This window comes from Vespa mandarinia, chromosome 4, assembly GCF_050613455.1.
Source record: "Vespa mandarinia isolate Hongniang chromosome 4, ASM5061345v1, whole genome shotgun sequence".
NCBI classification, from domain to species: Eukaryota; Metazoa; Arthropoda; class Insecta; order Hymenoptera; family Vespidae; genus Vespa; species Vespa mandarinia.
The window spans coordinates 10,302,953-10,319,979 of record NC_140813.1 but is presented as its reverse complement, the minus strand read 5'-3'; the positions used below and the strand labels follow the sequence as shown (position 1 = coordinate 10,319,979).

At 34.8% G+C, this 17,027-nt stretch overlaps 2 protein-coding genes across 6 annotated transcripts; one reads left to right on the top strand and one right to left on the bottom strand.

The window, feature by feature from the left end:
* The first annotated feature begins 12 nt into the window (after positions 1 to 12).
* On the top strand, positions 13 to 11,052 carry Cad74A (cadherin 74A). 3 transcript variants are annotated; one of them, XM_085656494.1, is made up of 15 exons: positions 13 to 63; positions 3,401 to 3,566; positions 3,647 to 3,950; positions 4,139 to 4,410; positions 4,501 to 4,665; positions 4,860 to 5,298; positions 5,389 to 5,630; positions 5,702 to 6,226; positions 6,317 to 6,669; positions 6,771 to 6,985; positions 7,490 to 8,049; positions 8,133 to 8,441; positions 8,505 to 8,799; positions 8,883 to 10,527; positions 10,735 to 11,052. In XM_085656494.1, exons 3-15 carry the CDS (start codon positions 3,653 to 3,655, stop codon positions 10,940 to 10,942), a joined length of 5,526 nt encoding a protein of 1,841 aa, XP_085512620.1. In that variant the 5' UTR covers positions 13 to 63; positions 3,401 to 3,566; positions 3,647 to 3,652; the 3' UTR covers positions 10,943 to 11,052. The 3 variants fall into 3 exon arrangements, with proteins under 3 accessions (XP_085512620.1, XP_035725123.2, XP_085512619.1); XM_035869230.2 differs by lacking the exon at positions 13 to 63 and adding an exon at positions 77 to 598; XM_085656493.1 differs by lacking the exons at positions 13 to 63; positions 3,401 to 3,566 and adding an exon at positions 77 to 598.
* Positions 11,053 to 12,196: 1,144 nt separating this feature from the next.
* LOC118442956 (uncharacterized) lies at positions 12,197 to 17,023 on the bottom strand. Of its 3 annotated transcripts, XM_085656496.1 has the most exons (6): positions 16,643 to 17,023; positions 14,389 to 14,801; positions 14,185 to 14,285; positions 13,881 to 14,025; positions 13,372 to 13,815; positions 12,197 to 12,744 (listed from the first exon to the last, which is right to left on the bottom strand). In XM_085656496.1, exons 1-6 carry the CDS (start codon positions 16,820 to 16,822, stop codon positions 12,225 to 12,227), a joined length of 1,803 nt encoding a protein of 600 aa, XP_085512622.1. In that variant the 5' UTR covers positions 16,823 to 17,023; the 3' UTR covers positions 12,197 to 12,224. The 3 variants fall into 3 exon arrangements, with proteins under 3 accessions (XP_085512622.1, XP_085512621.1, XP_035725140.2); XM_085656495.1 differs by having other exon boundaries at positions 13,881 to 14,285; XM_035869247.2 differs by having other exon boundaries at positions 13,372 to 13,791; positions 13,881 to 14,285.
* Positions 17,024 to 17,027: the final 4 nt, after the last annotated feature.

The window sequence follows — 17,027 nt, the reverse complement described above, 5'->3', positions numbered from 1 at the left end:
ATTGGCTGGCAGACACCGCTTCGTTTTTCGAAAGATCGCCAGCCAGAGTCTGTGTACTTCTGTGTATGTATATGTGTGAAGGAAAGGAGAGAGAGACAGAGAGGGAGAGAGAGAGAGAGAATAGGGAGAGCAAGAATACTTGCTGGCAAGTCCTCTCTCATCCAGTCTGCGTCATGCTTTTCGAGATTCGTGTACTCGCGCGTTTCATTCCTTTGACAATAAGTATCTCGAAAGGCAAGACAATATGTCGTGATAAATAATGTAAAATATTACATAGAGACATATCTACATACTTATATAGATGATTGTTATTAATGAGATTAATACTTTTGGTAGTTGTAACCTTTTTCTTTTCATTTCATTAGAAACGAAAAGTACATAGAGTTATACGTAGGTGAAAGGATCCTTCGGGTGGATCGTAAAAGTTCGTAAGACAAATCTTACGAAAGGAATGAAGTTGATGGAGATGTTAGAGAATTATGTTCGCGTGGTGCGAAGTATATTCGTTAATGGAATTTGCTTTTGCTCAGATTCCAAGTGATTTCCAGTTGTGATAGATCGATTTAAGGATATACGAGTTTTTCTTTTCTTATTTAAGGTATGTCATCAGTTTTTATTTGTATTTTTATTGATATAACCGAAATAACGATATGTATTTCAATAAAAGATTAACAATTTTCTCCCAAGTAAATAATATTAAATCAATTAAATAATGATAATTTTTTAGGATGAATCTTGACCTATCCTATATATATATATATATATATATATATATATATATATTCATAAACTTTAAACTTATGATAGGAAGGTCATGATCGTTCAATTGGATATTTTACGTTCTTAATAACCGATATAGCAATCGAGATGTATCGAGGTTAGCTCGCATTTTCGTTTCGTTTCGTTGCTTCAAAGATATTCGTGTATCTTGCCAAACTCGTGGCTTTCGTCGTCGTTTTCGCCAGTTCGAGGAAAACCAGTCTGACCAGCGAGAGTCCATGACTCTACGGGGGCGCGGGATCGCCCCCAGTGTTCTGACTTACGAGGAACCGGTGTCAAGTTCGTTGATAGAAAATACGATCGATGTTCGTGTAAGTCGTTTGCTTGAATGATCGAGCCTAATATTTCGACATATGATACTCATTAATAATTATTTCTTTTAACAGACTCCCGTTGAAACGTTTGATATGAAATATTTATTCTTTCGCAATAGTTGAATTAATAATTATTAAAAGAATATTAATCTATAATTATTTTTTGTTTATTTATTGTTATATGATTAAAGGAACAAATTAATCGAACTTTTTTAATTCGACAATACCTATCAAATTGACAAACGGCGTTTAAAAAACGACGAACTACACTAAGTTTTAGTGTTAAATGTAATGTTCTTAGGATATTTTTTATTTTATATATTACCTGTAATATAATTTATTTGTTTTTAATATGAACGAAGAAAACTCGAGTTAAATGATTGATTATAAATTTAAAAAGAAAATGAATAAGGAAGTACTACAACGATTGAGGTTTCTTACCGATGAAAGTGACGCGAGGTATAAGAAGAGCGCGTGGCAGGATATTCCTTTTCTTAGTCATTCATCCTGGCATCACCTGGTCACGCGGTGTCAGGATTCCATGCGCGTAACGTAACAGAGGGGCAAAAGGGGAGGTGCCGTAACGGTTTTTTTCTTTCTCTTTCTCTCTCCCCTCTCTCTCTCTCTCTCTTTCTCTCTCTCTGTTTCCCTCTCTCTGTTTCCCTCTCTCTTTTGCTTCCTCTTTCTTCGGTCGACGATTAACGAGTCTAGGACGTTGAAAGAGTCTCGTACAACCAGTACAAAACAGTTAGCTAGATGTACTAGTTTTTTTTTAAGTAATGTAGTATCGATTTTTTAAATGATCCTTTGAATAAAAGGTGAACTAGATTTTTCATGAATGATTCTTAACGAAGTTTTATATATTCAATGTTTCTTCAATATTTTATTTTTTTTATAATAAAATAATAGTTTATTATTAGGATCAGTTTGGATTCAGTTATTGAGAGGCAGAGTTTTTTTCTACTCGAAATGACTTGATCGATCTTGTATATGTCATTTTGTACTTGACCGAAAGTAATGGCCACTTCTATTTGAACATTCACACTTGTCGGTCATCGTCATAATGCATTTGAAGTTGCTTTTCCGTGTTGCACGATGAGAAGGTGAAATCGTCTTTAAATATGAGATAATACGATTTCATATACGTTTATTGCGTTCTTCGCTGAAGGCTGAGTCATTGCTCGGTTCGATGAATTCTTCGGTCAAAAGGGATTTCTTTTTTTTTTTATTTGATTACTGTAACATTAACGTAAATGCGATTAAAGTATCGATTTATTTCGAGAAGATTTAGAAATTATTAAAGAATTTGTTTACAAAAATGATTTATTTCAATGAACAAAAGAAATTCTTACGTCTTGAGCGATATACCATATAAATATTTATGTATATGGTAGATTCGTTTGATTAACAACTACCTCTTTCAGAGACCATCCCTGATAATAGGGTACGAAATGCGGAAGTACTGTCTAAGTGCACGCATGAAGAAGCCAAGAAATTATGGGGAAATTGCCTCATAGCTGTCATTTCTCTTGACAGAATCATTTGTTCTCACAGTTTTACGAATACTATTCTCTTAACTAATCTTGATCTTAAAATAAAGACGAATGATGGTTCTGGTCGAGGTTCTGTATAATTGAAGAAAAAAAATTTCGATTATCCACTTTCTAATTTTTCATCATTCAGATTTCAATCTTTTTGTCGTAAGTCGATAGTTATGACGGGAATAAAACGAATTTAAATGTTTTCTAGTTTTATATACCTCTCCACCCTCTCCCGGTTAATAGAGTTGTGTAAGACTTTTGTTCAACGTTTGGTGGTACGAGGCGTTATAGGTAATAGAAAGTTAGCAGCTTGATTCCAACAAAAGGTGCAGCAACACCGACGTCTCTCTCTTTCTTTCTCTTTGCTTTCTCGAATTTCCACTTAACGCAATCAACAATCATGGAACGTTGCTGATATCGGGAATACTTGAGGCAGTCAAAGCCAAAGAAATATTTCGAACGTGTTAACGAGCTTATGGATCGTTTTAATTCTCGATTACGTTGCTCGGTACTCGGACATTTAACATCCACAAGACTCCTGAAATGGAATCTGATTTCTAACGGCTTTTCACTAACCGCACGTACTCGTTCGAAGTCATTGAGACACCAAACATAGAGAGCTACGGTATACCGGTTGGTGGTTTGCCTTAAGGCATTTTTTTTTTTTTTTTTTCTTTTTTAATTTTAATACCATGCAATAACTCAAGAACGCAGAAGCCAAGGAGAGTCTCCTCTGTTATATGCAGACACGTTTTTCCTATGTAGGTATTCAAGGAAGCATCCTTTCGAGCACGCGAGCCATTTCCTTTCTTCCCACTCCGTCTGCGGTTATCCGGCCGTAACTCTTAAGATAATGGGTCATCGAAGTTGAACGTTCTAGCGACTCGTTTGTTTTTTCTCACTTTTAATAACGTCGTTCGATCAATACCTAGTGCGTGAATACTTTAACAAATTTGAAAGTATTATAAATATTTAGTTAGAAAGTTAATATAATAATTTATTTACTTTCAGGCGACAATGTGGATGTTTTTATTTCTATGGTTGACCACGTGCTCTCTGTCACGTGGTCAAGTGATCAATAGAGCACCACATTTTGTTCAAGGAGGAGACATGGCCAGATTAGCCGTTTCCGAAGGTACACCTTCAGGTGCACCAGTCTATACTCTCCAAGGGGAGGATCCGGAAGGTTCTAGATTACATTATTCTATAAGTGGAGAGTATTTCACCGTTAACAGAGAAACCGGCGTTGTCGTTCTTCGAAAAACGCTTGACAGAGAAACGCAAGACCTGATCGAAGTAATCATCAGTATAACGGGTAATTCTCATCGTAGCGTGATCTCAAGCGCTATTTTTTTTTGCAACTTATTACGGTATTTTACACGTTCGTGCATAACCAACCACGTTCGTTTTATTCACTGAAAGAAATCATTGAATAAAATTTCTATACATAAGGTTTCAAGGATGTTATAAGAAATGGATGAAATAAAGAAATATGTGTTATAGACGAAGGTATCGCTGGTTCGGAGCCAAATACCGTATCCCTTCGTCGAGAAATAGCAGTCCTAGATGAAAACGATAATCCACCAATGTATCATGGTCGACCTTATGCAGCGAGGGTGCCTGAAAGCGCACACGTTGGTGGTCTGTTGCTTCCTACAGGAACGATCACGATAACTGATGAGGATGGTGGTGTCAACGCTGATGTTCACGTTGAATGCATCCCAGCATCGCGAGACGACGATGTTTGCAATACCTTTGATGTCTCGACCGAAAAGGTTTTCTTTGATATTTTATATTTCAAATTAATCTATTATATTATATTTTACGTTCATTCGAGTGTTGTATATAGCATGTTTATTATTTAGTTAGCAGAAGGAAAATACGACGTGCAAATAACCTTGGCGAAACCTTTAGACTATGAAAAGAGAAATTCTTATTTAATTAATCTTCTGGCGGTTGACAGTCCGAGTGACCCATCGAAAAGACTACAAGCTAGAGCTACCGTCGCAGTCGACGTTCTCGATGTTCAAGTAAGTAGGTCTCTGTTCAGAGTCATGAAAGTAACCGGATGCTTAACGGCTCCTGCCGTCTATGTGCCTGTTAATAAAGAAGTAGCCAACGCGGTCTACAATTACCAACGCTGATCTAAAAGATATAACTATGATCGACATAATTTTATTCAAATAAATGAGCATTATTAATGATACAAGTATATATTTTCTAGGATCAACCTCCGGTTTTTTTGAATGCACCATATAGTGCAGCTCTACCAGAGAATACAGTAGGTAATCACACTGTATTAACGATCAGAGCACGAGACGGTGACACGGGTGAACCGAGGCCGTTGCTCCTGACTTTGGAGGACGAAGATTCGGGTCACTTTGGTCTCGAAGTCGTACGAGAGGGTGACGTCACTCTAGGGAAACTCGTGACAACGAATGTATCTCTTGATCGAGAGGATCCTAGGATCCTACAAAATGGAGGAATTTACACATTTCATGTCAAGGCTACTGAATTGATCAATAATGAGATACCAGCAGATTCTGCCACGTCAATAGTAACCATTGTCGTTACTGATGTCGATGATCTTGCGCCAGTTTTTAACGAGAATCATTTTAGTCTGAAGATTTCTGAGGACATTGGAAGGGATACTCCTTTACCTGGTGAATATTTTTTCGTATATGATTATTATGCATTTGTTGTTAATTAACATATAATATTAGTTTAATTAAAAAAATCTTTATTCCGTTTAGGTTTGAATATGATTGTTAGCGATGGTGATGTCGGTGATAATGCTAAATATTTTTTGGCTTTACGAGACGTACCAGAGTACCTTGGAATTAGTAAAGCTTTTACCGTTAGTCCTGAGGAAGCACAAGGTAGAGTACCTGTCGTTGTCAAAGCTAAAGACGTTAGTGTGCTCGATTATGATGTTGATGATGAGTATAAAAGAGAACTGGAATTTGAAGTCGTTGCTATAGTCGCAAGCGAAGTGGTGAGTTTAGAATTTTAATAAAAGTTATTACAAAGTATAAGAATAATCGATAATTCAATTAAATTGTTCAGGTTGCAACATCTAGGGTGCATATTCAATTACTAGATGCTAACGATCACAGTCCAGAATTTTTACAATCTGTTTATAAATTGACCGTTCCTGAAGATGCCGAACCAGGGACTCGTTTTGGAGATATTTTTGCTAGAGATTACGATAGCGGTTCGTTCGGCGAATTAACTTACACGCTGCGTGGTTTTGGTGCTGATAAATTTTCAACCGATCCCGAGAAAGGTGGTATTTCAGTTGCGAAAAAATTGGATTATGAGATGCAAAAATCTTATTCGTTGACTATGGAGTCAAAAGATGGCGGTGGCAGAGTTTCCGCTGTTAATATTCTCATCGAGCTGGAAGATGTTAACGACAATAAGCCGATCTTCGAACAGGCTGAATATTCTAGAACGGTACGCGAAGGTGCTACTAGTTTCGATCCACAAATGTTCATCAGAGCAACAGATATTGACGGACCCATGCAAGGAAATGGAAAAATAACTTACATGATCCATCAGCATAATAGTATGATGGAAGATATTTTCATGGTACGTGCTTTACTTTTATGTATTACTATCTAGTAATATATTTGCAAAGTTTCAAGGTATTTCGATTTAAAAAAGAAATTGCTATTACAGGTGAATCCAGATAGTGGTGAAGTGACAATGTCAAGACCTGTGAAATCTGGGGATACGGAAAGAGGAATTTATGAATTGATCATTCGTGCCACAGATGGTGGAACACCACCACTCTATTCTGAGGCAAAACTTTATGTTCGAGTTGGTGTACCCGGAAATCAAAAGCCCATATTTCGTGGGAACTACAAATCTAATCTACCTGGACCCAGTAGTTATAGAGCGAGATTATTAGAGAACGCTTCACCGGGTACAGAAGTTATTAGAGTAGTAGCTAATGATCCGGATGGCCGGGATAATTTATTGCAATATCATATTGCATCAGGAGCCAAAGATAATTTCGTTATCGATTCTAGGTGATCGAACATTTTTATCTGGTAGTCTGATTAAAATCTACCTCGCAAATAAGATTCTGTAACCTTTCAGATATCATTATATGGTATATTTGTTTTTATAGTTCAGGTATCATCACGGTTTCTCCAGATGCTCGTTTAGACTTGGAGACTGGAGGTGATAAATACGAGGTGATAGTTTACGCGATTGATTCTGGTACACCGGTTAGAGAAACTGCTAGTACAACCGTTACCGTGAATATCGTAGATGTAAATAATAAACCACCGATGTTCAACGAGTCTACATATTTGGTTTATGTGTCAGAACGTGCAGCCATAGGTATATTAAATGAAGTACTGTGCAGAACTCAGAAGTTTGTCGCTGGAAGGAATGCGGTTCTAACTGGTTGAAACGTTCCAGTCGCTGTCCCACTCTTGCTTACTTTATATCACATGTATTTTCCGTATTGGCAGAAAGTATCACATCTACTAATGCCATACGTAATAAAGAGAGAAAAGTGGAACGTATCGGAATAAAGTAAGAAAGAATGATAAAGCATTGGAATAAACGTTCAAGTGTTAAATACTATTTATTAACCGTAATAACTAACGTAAATATGGAATTTCTATGACTATGTCACCAAGATCCTATTTCGTGACATTCTAAAACGTCAAAGGTGGGAATAGATGGAGCAAATGAACATTTTCTCTTCTCTTCTTGCCCCTTTGCTGTTCCGAGAGCAAATACCTGAGTTCTACATAGTACATATTACATGTAATGTAATATACATTGTTGAAACAAAAACTGGATCCTATGCATTAAGATGATGAATATACGTTGCAGGAGAGTCGGTTCTAAAAGTAGTAGCCACCGACCCAGATTCAGATGCCTATTTAGAGTACTCCATTGTGGAACCAATAAGAGCCGTTGATAAGACTGGTGTAGCACTGAAAAGCATAACACCCTACGATTATAAAACTGCTTTTCGTATTAATTCTAATACCGGATTGATAACTGTTAATCGGGTATTGGATTATCAGGTTGCGGCTGTCATAATACTCACTGTTCAGGCGCAAGATTTAAATGCTGTTGTTGATAAAGATAAACAGATTGCCAAAGCAGAGGTGACCATATATGTTCAGGCATACAGTGATGATAATCCAACTTTTACTAATCCTGGATGGTCTCCTAATAATCCAATGATAAGAGTTGCTGTCCCAGAGGAACAACCTCTTGGCACAACACTTTTGATGTTGTCTGCGAAGGAACCAACAACTGGATATTCAGTCCAGAGATTTGAACTTGTTCGAGATGAAGATGACGAGGGATACGTTAATGTTGGTGTTCAAAGTGGAAATGTCGTCTTGAGTCGAAGGCTTGACTACGAAGCGTTGAATCAAAAGGTAATAAATCTACTCTTAATTAAAAAGAGTCTTCTAATTAATTTGTATGTAAAAATCTAAATGTACTTATTATTTTATTTCAGTTTATTCGTTTCAAAGTTCGTGCTCTTGCAAGAGACTACGAGATAACACGAAAAATGTCGGAGGCAAATATAATCGTTGAAGTTCAAGATGTTAATGATAATAGTCCTGCTTTTACTCAAAAAGATTATAAAATATCGGTGCTAGAATCAGCGAAGCCATCTAAGATCGTTTTGAACGTAAAAGCAACCGATATGGATAGTTCGAATACAGAACAAGAAGTGAAAAGAGGTTATGGTGAAGTGAGATATTCCTTAATAGGCGAGAATGCAAATATGTTCGAGGTGGATCCAATTACTGGGAATATACAGGTAAATTAAAATTTATCATTTATTTTATATAACCTTACTAGATCGTTCAACTTATTATTTCAGATCACAGCTAATACGAGTCTTGATCGAGAAAGACAATCTGTTCTACGGTTTTATGTCGTTGCATCTGACATGCCCCAGGGTGGTGCAGAACAAAGAAGTACTAGAGCTTTGGTCACTGTTGATATATTGGATGTCAATGACAACGCACCAGTCTTCCCACAGGAATCCTATACTGCTGTTATTCCTGAAAATGCTTCAACAGGTGTTAGCGTGGTTAACATTACAGCGACGGATCCAGATGAAGGGGAAGGTGGCCAGATTCATTTCGAAATTATAGACGAAGGAGAAGCCAATGGTAAATGTTATAACTTTACCATTTTTTTTTTGTATCTAATCTAAATGATTAATACCAATTTAATATTAATCCGATTTTCTAAGGATTGTTTAAGATAAATCACACAAGCGGGGAGATATCTTCGGCTCGAGCATTAACAGGCAAGGGAAGAACAGAACCATACAATATGCGTGTTCGAGCTCAAGATGGTGGAATACCACTATTATTCACGGATATAATCCTAACTTTATACATCGGTGATGTAGTTAGCAACGATGGAGTCCCTTTGTTCATTAGACCGACCGTTGAAGAAATAGCGTACATTTCTGAAAATTCAACGATAGGAAGTCCTGTTTTTCAAGCTGTAGCATCCGATCCTGATGATCCAAATTTGCCGAATGGAAAGATAACTTTTAAGTTTTTAGAAGACGGCAATTTTGGTAAAGATGCTAGTGCTTTTAGGATCAACAGTGAGACTGGCTTGATTACGACGAGGAAACTACTTGATCGGGAGATTAAAGATAGTTACACTTTGATTTTAGTAGCTCAAGATCTAGGCGTTCCTCCACAGCAAGCTACTAGGGTACTTCAAGTAATCGTAAATGATATCGATGATCACAAACCACACTTTAAGAGAAGTCTAGATAGTCCACCGATCGAATTAAGCGTTTCAGAAGAAGCTTTAAATGGTACTAAAGTGGGTATTGTCGAAGCTATCGACGAAGACATAGGCGAAAATGGAATGATAGATTATGCGATTATTTATGGAAATGAAGGTGGATTATTTACGGTTGAACGTTTGGAAAATAATTCTGCTGTTATCCGATCAAATGGTCGTCTTGATCGAGAGTCGATCGATCGTCATTTATTAACAGTGAAATGTTTCAAATATTCTTCCAGTAAATCCGACGTTGTTCCTAAACCTTACAATCGACAAGATCCTTCAGAGAGACAAGTCCTTATCAGAATTCTCGACATCGATGATAATCGACCTAAGTTTAAGAAAGATAACATTACTCTTGGGGTGAGACTGAACGTACCGATCGACACCAGTTTGATAACATTAGAAGCATACGACGCTGATTCCGATGCTCTGCCGATAAATTATTATATGAGCAATGTATCCTTTTTATCTCTGGTCGATTCATCGATGTCATCATGGGTCACTCCGTCACGTCTTTCGTTGAACTCTCAAACTGGCGAACTTAGAACCATCGGTTCGATGTCCGGTTATGCTGATGGATACATGGAATTGATAGTGACAGCTAATAATTCGGCAACATCTGGCAGAGAGACTAATATAACTTTGAGAATATTTTTGTTAAGAGACAGAGATATGCTGAAATTTGTATTCTCGAAGCCACCCGTGGAAGTTAGAAAGACCTTGGAGGATTTTGAGAAAGCTGTGCAAATGGCACTATCTTTACCAATCACCGTAAACGTTTACGACACTCAGTTTTATTCAAAAGAAGATAACTCTTTAGACTTTTCCTCGACTAGTTCTTGTTTCCAAATGGTTGGTAAAGAGTCTTACGATCTAGATGAGATGAAGGCTTTATTAACAGACTCAAAGAACGAGGAGTTGAAGAAAGTTTATAAGACGTTTAACGTTGAGAAGGTGCAACATTGTGCCGCTATTGTTGCACGAGCTGATGCATCCATGACACAAATGTGGGTGCTTGCCATTGCTGTTCTTGTTGGTATCGCAGCCATTGTGTCGAGTTGTACACTTTGTTGCATGCACGCGAAGTAAGTTCATACTTTCTTGTTTTTATCTTTTCTTTTCTTTTTCTTTTTTTGTATTTCATTATCAAACAATTAGAAGTTTATTATTTAAGTATCATTAATTTTAGTTATTAGTTCTAGCAGTACTTTTAACATGTTCTGCTTCAAACAATCGTAATATTTAGAAAGGAGGTCGAAAAGAAAGAGATCTTGAAATATTTCGTGTTTCAGGTATAAACGACAAGTAAAGCATGCACGTTTACGTGAACAACCGCGTCCACCATTGAGTTACGTCTCGTCTGGTCCAGGAATGGTCAGTGCAGCTTCTCATACAACTTTGGGCCCTGGAACTATGGTTACTTTGGGTCCACACGAGGGACCTTATGAGTGGGGTGCTGATACGACTCTTTATCATCCAAGTACACTTTCTAGAGCATAGAACAATTTTTTGCCTTTTCAAAGTTGTTTTTATCTTGATCCAGTGAAAGATACTAATAGCTGGATCTCGAAAAATGAAATTAAGGACAGAAATATGATTTCGTTATAGACTGTTCACATTTATTCACGATGGTGCATGTACAGGATCGAACTATATTTTATTGAAAAACTTTGAAGATTGAATTAAGAGTTGATTTCATAGGATCGATTCAATTCGATTCGATGAGATTATTGAATGGTGCTATATCTGTATAAAACCAAGTATAGTTATAATATGTAATAACGTTAACACTGAATTTAGATACCTTTTAAGACGTTCGTGCCAAAATACGTCGATTTATTGTAAAGATAATAGCTTTTGTACTTTATTTTAGAAAATTTAATTCTAAGGTTGTACATTTTATCGTTCGTATAGTCATTACTCACGTAGTTAAGGTTAATTGTGTTAAAAAAATGAATCTCACTTGTAATATAAATCATATTTAAGGAGAAGAAAAATGTATATTTGGTACTACTAATGCTAATTAGGAAAAGAAATGTAATGTACATTGTTACACAAACTATTAAATAGCAATCGATCGTTCTCTTTTGATATTGAATAAAAAATCTTTTCAGGAATTAATCAAGATGGCCAAGTTATCAACGTGATTAGTTTTCCATGAAGTAATACATCCATGACCTCGCCTATTCCATTAAGTAGATAAATTCAATTTGTTTCTTTGGATAGTATAAAAAAAAAAATAATTTATTATATAATTATATAATTCTTTACTCATTAATCATCATTTTAAAGTCATTTTCATGAACTTTGAAGCAATAATAAGTTAGTCGAATATCTTTCGACTTCGGGCAAATATTCATAACGAAAATGTCAAGGTAACAATTTGAACTAATAGACATTTTAACATGGCAGTTAAAATTGAGAGATGTCTGGAAAGATAACGTCATATAGTAATAATAATGATGATGATGATGATGATGATGATGATGATGATGATGATGATGATGATGATGATGATGATGATGATGATGATGATGATGATGATGATGATGATGATGGTGGTAGTGATAATGCCGATTCATGGAACTATAACATATATTAACCTTTACATGCAAATAATACTAAAGAATTTCTACACAAATAGCATTAAGTTATTGACAAATCTAATATGCATTTAATTTCTTCATTTCTACTTTGTTTTTATCTAATTTTTGTTATAATCATATCCTGCCATATATATATATACATATATATATGTTTATATGTATATATAATTCATATCTTAGTTCATTCGAGTAAGGCCACGATCAAAACGTTCAAATCCTTCTAGCGTATCGACATCCGTAGAAAGATCAATGATTTTGTTTTTCTCTGTCGTTGAATTATCCTCAAATATGGTTGTGTTTTCGTGATAGTCGCTATCTGTTGTCGTTGTTGTCGTCATTGTCGTCGTGAGGATAACTTTTTGTGCCTCGTACTCGTATTTCTCCGTACTAGCATAATCCTCCTCCAAGCTAGATTTGTGATTAGAAGGTACAATGATCGAGCCTTCGTACAGTTCGGTCCGATCGGTCGTTTCGTTCGCGTACTTTTCGTCCTTGATCATCAAAACTTTCTCTTGTAGATGAGTGATAGGTAGAGCTGTTACTTCATCTTCTTCGTTCTCATCTTGTTTAGAATTTTCAATGGACGAATGATCGGTAATATGTTTAGCGATTGATTCCAACGGAGTCATTATCTTTTCGATGATCTGTTCATGTTCCTCGGGTTCCATAATCTCCGATCTATGAATCAGTTCGTGTCTGAAAAGTCCGTTTGAAAATATATTACATAGTTTCTTTCATATCTTAATACGACAAAATAAAATATTATATTGTAACGGAGAATTTTCAATGACCTCGAGTTCACCAATACGACGGGTCTCGAATTCAGACCGTGGCATTTCGTGAGATAAGTTCTCGACGAGCCCGAGGCGATGTTCACGACGACACTCACGACGAGTGACGTCTTTAGATTTAAAAAAATCGAAGAATCAGCGTTTATCTTCGCGAGTAAAGTATCAAGTGTAGATAGACATTGTCAGTGAAAGTCAGTCGAGTTTATAACCGTTCAAAGAAGAGTCAAAACGTAAATGCATATTACACGTCGTTTACAATGATTTCATTTGGTTGTTACTGATGCGCGACGTGAGTTAGAACTCCAATTCATTAGCCGACGTCAAAAGAACGGATTCGAGAAAGCAACTGAATATCGTTTATGCAATAACGCACTCATGACTCTGAAACTACCTTGAAAGTTTTATTATTAGAGGAAACCATTTCAATGATAATAATTATCATAATGATTTATTATTTTTGAAAAAAGCCTATTTAAATCTATTGTGTTAATTAGCTAAACAAAAAGAGAGAAGAAAAGCATCTCATCCTTACCTACTGAGTTTATTTTTTCGTCTGGGATAAAGATTCAAATGAAATATCATTTGCTGTCTTTCTTCTTCGTCTGTTAAAGCCTGCTGATTAGGTATAGCCACTATAGGAATAGGTTGAGGGTTGGACGAATAAAATTTCGGATTTCTGTTAAATTGAATCGGCCTTCTAGTCTCGTAATCCTCCAAAGGTATTTGCTGCTTTGGTTTCCCATTTTTTTTATTCTGTTCTACTATATCGGTGATCGGATATATATCCAACATCACACTGAACGGCTGAGGTTTTTTTCTCTTTTGATAAGAGCTAGATATGTATGAATTTTGCAATTGCGATTCTTCTGTCGGTGATGGTTTGTTAAAAGTTGGTCGTAGAAAATATGGATCATAGTATGGATTGTATCTATTGATACCGGCTGGTGAAAATCTAAAGAATGATTGTTTGATATTTCTTAAAAAAAAAAAACCAAACAAAAATATTCGATATCAGAACGCAATTATTCAATAATTTATTACCTAACGTTAGAAGTAGCTAAAAGATTAACATCGGATGGGTGTTTAGGTTTGTACTGATAAAATGGATCTCCATTGTAATTCATAGGGTAATAAGTATCATCAATCTCTTCGGATCTATCAGCGTTCAAAGTAGTATCAGCCATTTCTGGATAAACATCGTACTTTTTAGGATTTACGTAAACCCCAGTGAACTTGATACCTCTACTAGGCATTTCTGCGTCATTCGTTAGATACTTTATGATATCTTGTATGTTTCTCGATGTGTGAGGATATCGGTACTGCGTTAATTGGGGAAATTTCGTACGTTTGAATGAACTAGGATGTGGGGTCCTGTATTCCCAATGAAATGGTGCCGGCCTTCTATCCTCCAAATTATCTTCTTCCTCCGACTTTAGATGTTTGTATCTATTAGAGATATTAATAAAAAATTTGTAAGAAAAAAATTTGTAAAGAAATAATTTTATACATAGTTAATTTTATTATATATAGTGAAGCAAAATTGTATTACCTTTGTTTTACCCTATAAAACATTGCATGATTGTCGAACAACTGTTTATTCTCTGGACCATCTTCCTCGTCATTACAATCGTCGATAGATTTTAACAATCTCTTTCGTAATTTGAAATTACTTGGATTCTGTGATCTCGATTCTGCTTCGATCAATTGTTCCACAGAAGCTTCGTCAGTAATTTGATCGGATGTCTCATTTTGACGTATTAATTTTTCTTCTATCTTATCGTCGTAGGAATGATTTTCTATCGGATTTACCGTTGTCTCAAAAGATGTTTTAGAATCGATTGTTTTTTTCGAAACACTCGGTGTTTTTCTCAATGCATTTTGAAGTACATATATGTGCTTCGTTTCTTGATTTATCTTATTAGACGATGTCGCGGAAGTAAAGTCGTATAGGAATACCGCCACCTATCGAAAAGTTCACGTGTTAATGTTAAAAGAGAAAGAAATAGAGAAAGGAAAATAATTTTTACATTAATCCAGAGAATCCATAAAGGTTGCAGCGTAATAATAAGAGTAAAAGTATGATTGTTCGTAGACTAGAAATATTTTAATCGATGATAGAAGCAAGTAGAAAAACAAAAATTTTATATGATCGAAGAAAAAAATGAAAAATAATTGGAACGTCATGACGTTAGCCAAGGATGATAAATCTTGGACAATTCGAAAAAAGAATTGTCAATGTTGGAATATTCGACAGAGAAAAGTATATATTGCTTTAACTTCCGCATTGTTCGAAGCATCGACCATGTAATATATTCCTTCAAGCATCTCGATAATATATATTAATTGTACGTTTCCTTTTTATCTTTTTTCTTTTCTCTTTTCTTTTTCTTTTTTATTTTCTCATTTTCTTCTTTTTTATTTATCCGTCCATCTTTCGAGTCGACGAATCCGTTACTTTCTCCTCTCCATACCGATTATCCTTTCCCTTTCATTTCAAGAATCAAAGAAAAATTATCTCTGCCCTTTCGTTGAATTGATCTAACAAGAAAGAAGTTTTCTAACACCTACAAGTGAAATTAACTGAGATCTAAAAGATGGACGGACATTGTTAATTTGATGAATTCGCGCGATAAAATTTTTCTACGTTGGCGTTATAATTATTATCTGCAATGGAAATGCAGCGAACGAGTACAATGATTAAATTAATTAAATATTCTTGTGATTAACCCTATTTCGATCTCTCGCGTGTTAGAGTCAGACTTAAATCCGCATGAAAATTACAACGGATGGCCCATATGTGAAGGACGCAGAAATCTCTTTGACGCTTGGTTCGCCATGCATAGAAGGTGCTACTCTCTGGATCTACGGTGAAATTTTAATAGTTCATGTCTCTATTGTGCCTCTCGCATTAATCATTGGAGAAAACGTTCGAGAAATATGTTATTATACCTTCATTGTTTATTTTTTGTTATTCGTTTTTTTGTTTTCTTCCTTTTTTTTTTTTTTAATCAAGCGTGCGTTGTGAAAATCGCTGCACATTTAACTTATACAAATATCTTTGAAATGACACTTGCGAGCTACTTAAGTTTAGAAATATTTTTTTTATTATATAATATATGACAAAATTATTTCCGATAGTATTGGATCTCGCGTTAAAAGGGAATCAAGAAATTTTAATTATGGAACAAATATAAATGAGATATAATTATCCGTCGACTATAATGATTAACCGTTAAAGAGGACATTCAATGTTAGACTATGATTCATGACATATGCATAGATAAGCATCTATTTTCTCATCGTAAAAAGACCGATATTGATCTTCACGTATTATTCAAGAGAAAAACGAAGTTTAACGTTCACTAAATCTAGTAGCATTGTTTTTAGGCAACAATATCTCGTTAGATGATATTTCATTATTCATGTCTATATCTTTAAATAATTTTTTTTTCAATTTAATTTAAATCATTAATGACACAAAGATGATAATGATGTTGATAATAATAATAATAATAATAATAATAATAATAATAATAATAATAATAATAATAATAATAATAATAATAATAATAATAATAATAATAATAATATTAATAATAATAATAATAATAATAATATTAATAATAATAATAATAATAATAATAATAATAATAATAATAATAATAATAATAATAATAATAATAATAATAATAATAATAATACAAATAATAATAATAATAATAATAATAATAACAATAATAATAATAATAATAATAATAATAATAATAATAAAGATGATGATGATGATGATGATGATTTCTTACCAGTATCACCGTTATAAGCACCATTATTCCGATGACAAATTTCCTCACGATCGAATTGTATCGATTTCTGCGATATCGATCGCTACGATCGAAATAAAGTCCAAGTTCGGATATACTTGTAGCACTTCTTCTTCCAGGATGTAGCATTTGTTTCCGCGAATTAGATTTATCGGCGTCCATTATTATTAATCATCGATAATTGCTACCACAATTGAATAAATTAGGGACGAAACGTTGTCTAATATTCATTTTATATACATTTATCTATAGATACGTTACGTGAATCTAATCCTTTAAAAATTCTTTCTAAATGCGGTATTCTTTCATACTAAAACTTCGAATAACCGATTTCTTTTTTAACACACGAGATGCTATTCTTCCGATG

Coding starts and splice junctions, on each gene's coding strand:
- LOC118442956 (XM_085656495.1), bottom strand. CDS start 16,822: ATGGACGCCGATAAATCTAATTCGCGGAAACAAATGCTACATCCTGGA. Junction 14,802..16,642: donor TGCTTATAACGGTGATACTG/GTAAGAAATCAT, acceptor ACTTTTCGATAG/GTGGCGGTATTCCTATACGA. Junction 13,816..13,880: donor TTAGCTACTTCTAACGTTAG/GTAATAAATTAT, acceptor TTTTTTTTTAAG/AAATATCAAACAATCATTCT.
- Cad74A (XM_085656494.1), top strand. CDS start 3,653: ATGTGGATGTTTTTATTTCTATGGTTGACCACGTGCTCTCTGTCACGT. Junction 3,951..4,138: donor AGTAATCATCAGTATAACGG/GTAATTCTCATC, acceptor TATGTGTTATAG/ACGAAGGTATCGCTGGTTCG. Junction 4,666..4,859: donor TCGACGTTCTCGATGTTCAA/GTAAGTAGGTCT, acceptor TATATTTTCTAG/GATCAACCTCCGGTTTTTTT.